Source organism: Lethenteron reissneri, chromosome 64, assembly GCF_015708825.2.
Source record: "Lethenteron reissneri isolate LAM-NWPU_2019-01 chromosome 64, ASM1570882v1, whole genome shotgun sequence".
Taxonomy (NCBI): Eukaryota; Metazoa; Chordata; class Hyperoartia; order Petromyzontiformes; family Petromyzontidae; genus Lethenteron; species Lethenteron reissneri.
This window is the reverse complement of record NC_083842.1, coordinates 6,083,685-6,096,719: the sequence shown is the minus strand read 5'-3', so window position 1 is coordinate 6,096,719 and position 13,035 is coordinate 6,083,685. Positions and strand designations below refer to the sequence as shown.

General features: G+C 48.2%; 2 protein-coding genes across 2 annotated transcripts in view; both read left to right on the top strand.

Moving 5' to 3' along the window:
• The window catches only part of LOC133359101 (uncharacterized), a 600,431-nt gene that overhangs the window by 203,088 nt on the left and 384,308 nt on the right, over positions 1-13,035 (top strand). The window lies entirely within an intron of this gene.
• LOC133359139 (embryonic protein UVS.2-like) overlaps positions 1-13,035 on the top strand; it is a 73,622-nt gene that overhangs the window by 33,213 nt on the left and 27,374 nt on the right. Inside the window, exons 12-14 of the mRNA XM_061577537.1 lie at positions 9,759-9,809; positions 10,646-10,687; positions 11,094-11,120. Coding sequence (XP_061433521.1) covers positions 9,759-9,809; positions 10,646-10,687; positions 11,094-11,120 — 120 coding nt within the window. The remainder of the gene's footprint in view (positions 1-9,758; positions 9,810-10,645; positions 10,688-11,093; positions 11,121-13,035) is intronic.

The following is a 13,035-nucleotide window of genomic DNA, read 5'->3' as shown; positions in this document are numbered from 1 at the left end:
CTCTCAGACTCACAGACTCACACACACACTCTCAGACTCACACACACATACACTCACTCTCACACTCTCAGACTCACACACACTCACTCTCACACTCTCACTCCCACACAGATACACTCACGCTCACACTCTCAGACTCACACACACATACACTCACTCTCACACTCTCAGACACACACACATTACACTCTCACACTCTCAGACTCACACACACATACACTCACTCTCACACTCTCAGACTCACACACACACTCACTCTCAGACTCACACACACACTCACTCTCAGACTCACACACAGATACACTCACGCTCACACTCTCAGACACACACACTCACTCTCACACTCTCAGACTCACACACACACACTCACTCTCAGACACTCACGCTCACACTCTCAGACTCACACACACACTCACTCTCACACACACTCACACATACACTCTCACAGTCTCAGACTCACACACACATACACTCACGCTCACACTCTCAGACTCACACACACTCTCACACTCTCAGACTCACACACACATGCACTCACTCTCATACACACTCTCAGACTCACACACACGTACACTCACTCTCACACTCTCAGACTCACACACACACTCACTCTCACACACACATACACTCACTCTCACACTCTCAGACTCACACACACATACACTCACTCTCACACTCTCAGACTCACACACACACTCTCAGACTCACACACACATACACTCACTCTCAGACTCACACACACTCACATCTCAGACTCACACACATATACACTCACTCTCAGACTCACACACACATACACTCACTCTCAGACTCACACACACACTCTCAGACTCACACACACATACACTCACTCTCACACTCTCAGACTCACACACACACACACTCACTCTCACACTCAGACTCGCACACAGATACACTCACTCTCACACTCTCAGACTCACACACACATACACTCACTCTCACACTCTCAGACTCACAGACTCACACACACACTCTCAGACTCACACACACATACACTCACTCTCACACTCTCAGACTCACACACACTCACTCTCACACTCTCACTCCCACACAGATACACTCACGCTCACACTCTCAGACTCACACACACATACGCTCACCCTCACACTCTCAGACTCATACACACACTCTCACACTCTCAGACTCACACACAATCTCACACTCTCAGATTCACACACACTCTCAGGCTCACACACACACACTCTCAGACTCACACACACATACACTCACTCTCACACTCTCAGACACACACACATTACACTCACCCTCACACTCTCAGACTCACACACACATACACTCACTCTCACACTCTCAGACTCACACACACATACACTCACTCTCAGACTCACACACACATACACTCACTCTCACACTCTCAGACTCACACACACATACACTCACTCTCACACTCTCAGACTCACACACACACTCTCAGACTCACACACACATACATTCACTCTCAGACTCACACACACACTCACATCTCAGACTCACACACATATACACTCACTCTCAGACTCACACACACATACACTCACTCTCAGACTCACACACACACTCTCAGACTCACACACACATACACTCACTCTCACACTCTCAGACTCACACACACACTCACTCTCACACTCAGACTCGCACACAGATACACTCACGCTCACACTCTCAGACTCACACACACATACGCTCACCCTCACACTCTCAGACTCATACACACACTCTCAGACTCACACACAATCTCACACTCTCAGACTCACACACACTCTCAGGCTCACACACACACACTCTCAGACTCACACACACATACACTCACTCTCACACTCTCAGACACACACACATTACACTCACCCTCACACTCTCAGACTCACACACACATACACTCACTCTCACACTCTCAGACCCACACACACATACACTCACTCTCACACTCTCAGACTCACACACACATACACTCACTCTCACACTCTCAGACTCACACACACATACACTCACTCTCACACTCTCAGACTCACAGACTCACACACACACTCTCAGACTCACACACACATACACTCACTCTCACACTCTCAGACTCACACACACTCACTCTCACACTCTCACTCCCACACAGATACACTCACGCTCACACTCTCAGACTCACACACACATACACTCACTCTCACACTCTCAGACACACACACATTACACTCTCACACTCTCAGACTCACACACACATACACTCACTCTCACACTCTCAGACTCACACACACACTCACTCTCAGACTCACACACACACTCACTCTCAGACTCACACACAGATACACTCACGCTCACACTCTCAGACACACACACTCACTCTCACACTCTCAGACTCACACACACACACTCACTCTCAGACACTCACGCTCACACTCTCAGACTCACACACACACTCACTCTCACACACACTCACACATACACTCTCACAGTCTCAGACTCACACACACATACACTCACGCTCACACTCTCAGACTCACACACACTCTCACACTCTCAGACTCACACACACATACACTCACTCTCACACTCACACACACACTCTCAGACTCACACACACATACACTCACTCTCACACTCTCAGACTCACACACACATACACTCACTCTCAGACTCACACACACATACACTCACTCTCACACTCTCAGACTCACACACACATACACTCACTCTCACACTCTCAGACTCACACACACACTCTCAGACTCACACACACATACACTCACTCTCAGACTCACACACACTCACATCTCAGACTCACACACATATACACTCACTCTCAGACTCACACACACATACACTCACTCTCAGACTCACACACACACTCTCAGACTCACACACACATACACTCACTCTCACACTCTCAGACTCACACACACACACACACTCACTCTCACACTCAGACTCGCACACAGATACACTCACGCTCACACTCTCAGACTCACACACACATACGCTCACCCTCACACTCTCAGACTCATACACACACTCTCAGACTCACACACAATCTCACACTCTCAGACTCACACACACTCTCAGGCTCACACACACACACTCTCAGACTCACACACACATACACTCACTCTCACACTCTCAGACACACACACATTACACTCACCCTCACACTCTCAGACTCACACACACATACACTCACTCTCACACTCTCAGACTCACACACACATACACTCACTCTCACACTCTCAGACTCACACACACATACACTCACTCTCACACTCTCAGACTCACACACACATACACTCACTCTCACACTCTCAGACTCACAGACTCACACACACACTCTCAGACTCACACACACATACACTCACTCTCACACTCTCAGACTCACACACACTCACTCTCACACTCTCACTCGCACACAGATACACTCACGCTCACACTCTCAGACTCACACACACATACACTCAATCTCACACTCAGACACACACACATTACACTCACTCTCACACTCTCAGACACACACACATTACACTCACTCTCACACTCTCAGACAACAACACATTGCACTCACTCTCACACTCTCAGACTCACACGCACATACACTCTCACACTCTCAGACTCACACACACATACACTCACTCTCATACTCTCAGACTCACACACACACTCACTCTCAGACTCACACACACACTCACTCTCAGACTCACACACAGATACACTCACGCTCGCACTCTCAGACACACACACTCACTCTCACACTCTCAGACTCACACACACACACTCACTCTCAGACACTCACGCTCACACTCTCAGACTCACACACACACTCACTCTCACACACACTCACACATACACTCTCACAGTCTCAGACTCACACACACATACACTCACGCTCACACTCTCAGACTCACACACACCCTCACACTCTCAGACTCACACACACATACACTCACTCTCAGACTCACACACACACTCTCAGACTCACACACACATACACTCATTCTCACACTCTCAGACTCACACACACACTCACTCACACTCAGACTCGCACACAGATACACTCATGCTCACACTCTCAGACTCACACACACCCTCACACTCGCACACATATACACTCACTCTCACACTCTCAGACTCACACACACATACACTCACTCTCACACTCTCAGACTCACACACACATACACTCACTCTCAGACTCACACACACATACACTCACTCTCACACTCTCAGACTCACACACACATACACTCACTCTCACACTCTCAGACTCACACACACACTCTCAGACTCACACACACATACACTCACTCTCAGACTCACACACACTCACATCTCAGACTCACACACATATACACTCACTCTCAGACTCACACACACATACACTCACTCTCAGACTCACACACACACTCTCAGACTCACACACACATACACTCACTCTCACACTCTCAGACTCACACACACACTCACTCTCACACTCAGACTCGCACACAGATACACTCACGCTCACTCTCAGACTCACACACACATACGCTCACCCTCACACTCTCAGACTCATACACACACTCTCAGACTCACACACAATCTCACACTCTCAGACTCACACACACTCTCAGGCTCACACACACACACTCTCAGACTCACACACACATACACTCACTCTCACACTCTCAGACACACACACATTACACTCACCCTCACACTCTCAGACTCACACACACATACACTCACTCTCACACTCTCAGACCCACACACACATACACTCACTCTCACACTCTCAGACTCACACACACATACACTCACTCTCACACTCTCAGACTCACACACACATACACTCAGTCTCACACTCTCAGACTCACAGACTCACACACACACTCTCAGACTCACACACACATACACTCACTCTCACACTCTCAGACTCACACACACTCACTCTCACACTCTCACTCCCACACAGATACACTCACGCTCACACTCTCAGACTCACACACACATACACTCAATCTCACACTCAGACACACACACATTACACTCACTCTCACACTCTCAGACACACACACATTACACTCTCACACTCTCAGACTCACACACACATACACTCACTCTCACACTCTCAGACTCACACACACACTCACTCTCAGACTCACACACACACTCACTCTCAGACTCACACACAGATACACTCACGCTCACACTCTCAGACACACACACTCACTCTCACACTCTCAGACTCACACACACACACTCACTCTCAGACACTCACGCTCACACTCTCAGACTCACACACACACTCACTCTCACACACACTCATACATACACTCTCACAGTCTCAGACTCACACACACATACACTCACGCTCACACTCTCAGACTCACACACACTCTCACACCCTCAGACTCACACACACATACACTCACTCTCAGACTCACACACACACTCTCAGACTCACACACACATACACTCACTCTCACACTCTCAGACTCACACACACATACACTCACTCTCAGACTCACACACACATACACTCACTCTCACACTCTCAGACTCACACACACATACACTCACTCTCACACTCTCAGACTCACACACACACTCTCAGACTCACACACACATACACTCACTCTCAGACTCACACACACTCACATCTCAGACTCACACACATATACACTCACTCTCAGACTCACACACACATACACTCACTCTCAGACTCACACACACACTCTCAGACTCACACACACATACACTCACTCTCACACTCTCAGACTCACACACACACACACTCACTCTCACACTCAGACTCGCACACAGATACACTCACGCTCACACTCTCAGACTCACACACACATACGCTCACCCTCACACTCTCAGACTCATACACACACTCTCAGACTCACACACAATCTCACACTCTCAGACTCACACACACTCTCAGGCTCACACACACACACTCTCAGACTCACACACACATACACTCACTCTCACACTCTCAGACACACACACATTACACTCACCCTCACACTCTCAGACTCACACACACATACACTCACTCTCACACTCTCAGACTCACACACACATACACTCACTCTCACACTCTCAGACTCACACACACATACACTCACTCTCACACTCTCAGACTCACACACACATACACTCACTCTCACACTCTCAGACTCACAGACTCACACACACACTCTCAGACTCACACACACATACACTCACTCTCACACTCTCAGACTCACACACACTCACTCTCACACTCTCACTCGCACACAGATACACTCACGCTCACACTCTCAGACTCACACACACATACACTCAATCTCACACTCAGACACACACACATTACACTCACTCTCACACTCTCAGACACACACACATTACACTCACTCTCACACTCTCAGACAACAACACATTGCACTCACTCACACACTCTCAGACTCACACACACATACACTCTCACACTCTCAGACTCACACACACATACACTCACTCTCATACTCTCAGACTCACACACACACTCACTCTCAGACTCACACACACACTCACTCTCAGACTCACACACAGATACACTCACGCTCGCACTCTCAGACACACACACTCACTCTCACACTCTCAGACTCACACACACACACTCACTCTCAGACACTCACGCTCACACTCTCAGACTCACACACACACTCACTCTCACACACACTCACACATACACTCTCACAGTCTCAGACTCACACACACATACACTCACGCTCACACTCTCAGACTCACACACACCCTCACACTCTCAGACTCACACACACATACACTCACTCTCAGACTCACACACACACTCTCAGACTCACACACACATACACTCATTCTCACACTCTCAGACTCACACACACACTCACTCACACTCAGACTCGCACACAGATACACTCACGCTCACACTCTCAGACTCACACACACCCTCACACTCGCACACACATACACTCACTCTCACACTCTCAGACTCACACACACATACACTCACTCTCACACTCTCAGACTCACACACACATACACTCACTCTCAGACTCACACACACATACACTCACTCTCACACTCTCAGACTCACACACACATACACTCACTCTCACACTCTCAGACTCACACACACACTCTCAGACTCACACACACATACACTCACTCTCAGACTCACACACACTCACATCTCAGACTCACACACATATACACTCACTCTCAAGACTCACACACACATACACTCACTCTCAGACTCACACACACACTCTCAGACTCACACACACATACACTCACTCTCACACTCTCAGACTCACACACACACTCACTCTCACACTCAGACTCGCACACAGATACACTCACGCTCACTCTCAGACTCACACACACATACGCTCACCCTCACACTCTCAGACTCATACACACACTCTCAGACTCACACACAATCTCACACTCTCAGACTCACACACACTCTCAGGCTCACACACACACACTCTCAGACTCACACACACATACACTCACTCTCACACTCTCAGACACACACACATTACACTCACCCTCACACTCTCAGACTCACACACACATACACTCACTCTCACACTCTCAGACTCACACACACATACACTCACTCTCACACTCTCAGACTCACACACACATACACTCACTCTCACACTCTCAGACTCACACACACATACACTCACTCTCACACTCTCAGACTCACAGACTCACACACACACTCTCAGACTCACACACACATACACTCACTCTCACACTCTCAGACTCACACACACTCACTCTCACACTCTCACTCGCACACAGATACACTCACGCTCACACTCTCAGACTCACACACACATACACTCAATCTCACACTCAGACACACACACATTACACTCACTCTCACACTCTCAGACACACACACATTACACTCACTCTCACACTCTCAGACAACACATTGCACTCACTCTCACACTCTCAGACTCACACACACATACACTCTCACACTCTCAGACTCACACACACATACACTCACTCTCATACTCTCAGACTCACACACACACTCACTCTCAGACTCACACACACACACTCACTCTCAGACTCACACACAGATACACTCACGCTCGCACTCTCAGACACACACACTCACTCTCACACTCTCAGACTCACACACACACACTCACTCTCAGACACTCACGCTCACACTCTCAGACTCACACACACACTCACTCTCACACACACTCACACATACACTCTCACAGTCTCAGACTCACACACACATACACTCACGCTCACACTCTCAGACTCACACACACCCTCACACTCTCAGACTCACACACACATACACTCACTCTCAGACTCACACACACACTCTCAGACTCACACACACATACACTCATTCTCACACTCTCAGACTCACACACACACTCACTCACACTCAGACTCGCACACAGATACACTCACGCTCACACTCTCAGACTCACACACACCCTCACACTCGCACACACATACACTCACTCTCACACTCTCAGACTCACACACACACTCACTCTCACACTCTCAGACTCACACACACACTCACTCTCAGACTCGCACACACATACACTCACCCTCACACTCTCAGACTCACACACACACTCAACGCGGCGTTCAAGGGGGGGGGGCAGTTGGATGAGTCGGCATATTTACCCTTTTCCCCCACCCTCCCCGACATCGTCAAATAATCGCGGCATTTTTCGGTGGGGAGGGGATTGCATGAGTGGGCGTGTTTACACCCCACCTCTACCAATGGCGGCCCGCTCGGCGTTTGGGGGGGGAATTGGATGATTGGGCGTGTTTACCTTCCCCCCACCCTCCCCGACATCCTCAACCAATCGTGGCCCTGCTCGGCGGTCGGTGGGGGGGTTGCATGGGTGGGCTGCATTCCAATGCACGACATACAAATAATCCCTGGTGGGCAGTGTGGAACCTGTTGTTCCTACCTGTATCAACGTTTAACCTACTCACGCCGGCTTGTGCCCGCCCTCACAGTCGGGCATATTTGCGGAATACACCACGCCGCCGTTGACCCTGGCCATTGACCGAGCAACCCAACGTTACTACCAGCTCCCTCCGCAGGAATGTGTTTTCTTTTTTAAAAAATGCGTCATGTGGGAGGGGCTGTCCCTGTGTGAGCCGGGCGCTCCATATTAACGTATCTTTTTTTAACGGATACCATTTGAATGCCATAAGGAATTAAGAAAATCACTTCATAGATCCACTTGGTTTAAATAGTTTTTATATATAGCCATTTAAACAATTATTTGTATTCAGTGAAATATCATAAGAAATTAGAAGAAAGTTTTGCTCGCTGGTTGGCTGGCTGGAGTGAGGGAGGGAGGGTCATGTCCAAAGGACGTGCCAGCTGCCGGTATTATTTTTAAACACCAAAAACAGTTTTAGGCATGGCACTGCCCCTCCTTATTCCGTAACCTTTCCGTGAAATAGTTTTCTTCTCGAACTTCAGCCATATTATTTACTACCGTGAAAAAATCATGACATTGGAGACAGATAACAGTCTCTTTTTATGTTATTGCTCCAATCTATATTTCACAAATATCAAATGTTGCTGTGAATAGCCTTGGGGCTAGCATATAGCTCTACCTGATACTTCTGCTTTGTATTTTGTGACTCTCTGCTTGCAATATCAATGTAGTGGCTCCTTCTTTTGAAATGGTATGGCTAATCTATTTTTGGTTTTACACACTAAGTTGTTAATACACATTACTGTTTTCTTTCAGAACCTGGCTGGTGTGTCAGAGGACAGAGCCTTGAAGGACGCTGTTGCTAAGGTATGGAGGTGAAGAGGACTGAATCAGCGTGAGCAATGGGAGTGAATCTGGGTGTTTGTTATTCATAATTCACCCTTCACACGAAAATCAACAAAGCACACACAGCAGGAGCAGTAGAAGCCATGCACGACGAGACTCGTCGAGTCCAGTGTGTAATGAGACTTGCGTGTTCAATAGACAATCATAAACATACATTCCGGAGCTGTTTCAGTGAATAAAGATACTTTTAATAGTCCTGTAACCTATGTCAGTGCAATGTTTTTATTAAAATTGTGGAGTGAAAGAGCAGTGTTCTTTATCAAGAACCTAACAGAGACAAGGCTGCAAAGCCTCAAGATAAATGGCAAAACGAAAATCATATTCAACAGGCTAACTGAGCAATCGGATAGATATACTGTATCATTGAGAGACAAATAGCGGAACACATGGCTCAGGGAAAACACGCAAGTGAGAGACATCAAATACATCTTTCAGAAAACTAAGTGGGTTTGGGGAGGACACGTCACAAAAAGGAATGATTGCCGGTGATTGAGACTAATAATGGAGTGGCAACCAAAGGATGGAACATGCCGACAGGATGTCCTCTGTTGAGATGGAGTGTTGAGATCAGCTCGCGTGGAGGAGATAGATGGATTGTTTCATTGTGAGATCGAGAGAGATGGTGACAGCTGGCGGAGACCTTCATCCAGCAGTGCATGGTAATGATGAAAAATCCTAACATTTTTACATTGAACATGATTCCCCGCTTCAACTGAGCTATGCGCTGGCTTTAAATCAGGTGCAGTGATGTGTGAGGTGAACAGCCGAGGGTGAATGTGCGTGGTGTTTTCTTCCAGACGGCCGCTCTCTGTGAAACCCTGGAGGAGCCTCCCCGTCTGGTGAGTGTTCCTGTGTGCCTCGCAGGAATTTACGTTGTTGGTCCCAGTTAGACGGTAATATGGTGGTGGTGGTGGAGCAGCCGGCCACAATATGCGTTGACCCAACCTCGATAGGGTCTTGTTGGTGGGACAGGGAACACCCACGCTTTCTTTCACCATTCGAGTCGCAACATCACAACTTTCCCAGTAGCTCAGGCGTTGCTTTTTATAACTGTATCTTGTAAACAAAACATTAGCACGATAAAGTGCAGTGATATTATCTTTGTATACATTCAACATTTGAAAGTAGCTTTCAACGTATTTTGTAATGAGATTTAACATGCTCCTTGCACATTGTGGTTAACTGTGACACTATGTTGTGTTTGTCATTGCGAGTTAAGTTACGATCTGTTACTTTTGTTTGTAGACACAAATTATTTCAGCACAAATGGAGGTAAGCGTGTTTGCACCACAGGGAGAGGGAAGCACGACACGCATCACTGCAGCCTGCATGAGTGAATGTGGCCTAGCACGCATGAACAATCAGCAGTCCCCCACGCCCACCTACCTGCCTTAACTTTGTGTTATTTACGTGTAACTTTGTTTAAACATTTGCATATTCCTTACCATGTTGCGAGTGTATACGCGCACTTAGTAGATTGCAGAGCGTCCATCACCCAGTCGTGTCTGCACGGCTCTTTTCACTGTACGCGCTACATTGAGAACTCGTCCAGCATGAGGGGATGTGGACGACAGGATCACCGACAAGAGGAGTTCCCTTGGGCTAACTGCAGCTGTCTATATCTACCAGGAGCTTGCCCATGCCACTGTTGCCCACCTTTATTTCCGTTGAATTTTCATTGTGGATCTGTCCCGTGCTGTCATAGACTTGTCACACTTAATGCAGACCGGGTTCCGCAAGGTGATGGAATGGCATGGCAATTGAGCTGGTTTCCCGTTGCCTTCTCCAACAGTGTGTTTTAGGTGATGCCATCACAAGATACAGTTTTGCGTTATACCCAGGACAACTTTCTGCACTTTACAGTCTAATATACTGCACATACCTAAGCCACCAATGGCTATGTTACTACACTAGTCTTATGGCTCAAGTAAGTTTTAATATTGGTCATGCTGGCCTATCCAATAGGGCACCCTTAATGATTATGGTGAAACGATTAATTACTTAATTCATATGATGCTCATGATAAATGAAATCATGCGTGTGATAAAACACATTCCTGCGTAGGGAGCTGGTAGGAACGTTGGGTTGCTCGGTCAATGGCCAGGGTCAACGGCAGCGTGGTGTATTCCGCAAATATGCCCGACTGTGAGGACGGGCACAAGCCGGCGTGAGTAGGTTAAACGTTGAGTTTTATAAGGGCACCACGGGGGGACCAGCCCCTCCCCACCCAGCCCCCCCCCCCTCCCACCCCCCACCCAGCCCCACCCTGCCCACCCAGCCCCTCCCCACCCTCCCCACCCAGCCCCTCCCCACCCAGCCCCTCCCCACCCTCCCTTCCCCACCCAGCCCCACCCTCCCCACCCAGCCCCTCCCCACCCAGCCCCTCCCTGCACGACGGATGCACGGACACAATAATCCCCTGTGGGCTGGTGGAACCAGTGGGTTCCTACCAGTATTATTATTTAAATGTATTGCAGCCACTAGAGGCAGTACAGTGCATCAAAATATAAAAACAATAATTGCTTCTCGAATCAAATCCAACCAATCGTGACGATACTCTTAGTTCTTTCGGTAAAGTCACGTAGGTAAAAAATGAAATTAATAAAAATAAAACAATAAAAATCACGACGTTTCGGAGGCGACACAAGTCTCCGTCATCAGGTGGGACCGTCACAGCCAGATTTGCTGCATCAAGTGAGGCAAGGATTCAAGATGTAAGCCCTTAAAAGCAAGTTGAGGGGGGAGGAGGGGGGGGGCTCATCAGAATGTGGTAGCCATTGAATGGAACGTATCGGGAGGGAGGGGGGCGGGGCTAAAAGAAGGCACAAAGTGCTACGTAGAACGTATCGGGAGGGGGAGGGGGGCGGGGCCAAAAGGATGCACGAAGTGGTACGCGAGAGTCGGCAACGTGGAAGTGGTTGTGCACAAGTAACTATTGTTGCACATGCTAACGTATTGGACGGAGAGGGGGAGGGGGGGCCAAAAGAGAGTATGGGGTGCAAGTGTACGTGGACATGTGTATGTACAAGCACCTGTTGATACACATGATAGAAAAGAACGAAAAAGCCCATGTTTATACCAGTGTTGGCTGAACAATAAAGAGAGTACTGTTAAACACTGGGGATGTTAACACTCGGTAAAGTAAAGTAAAATAGTGCCTGTCAGATAAGATGGTCCCAAAATGTGT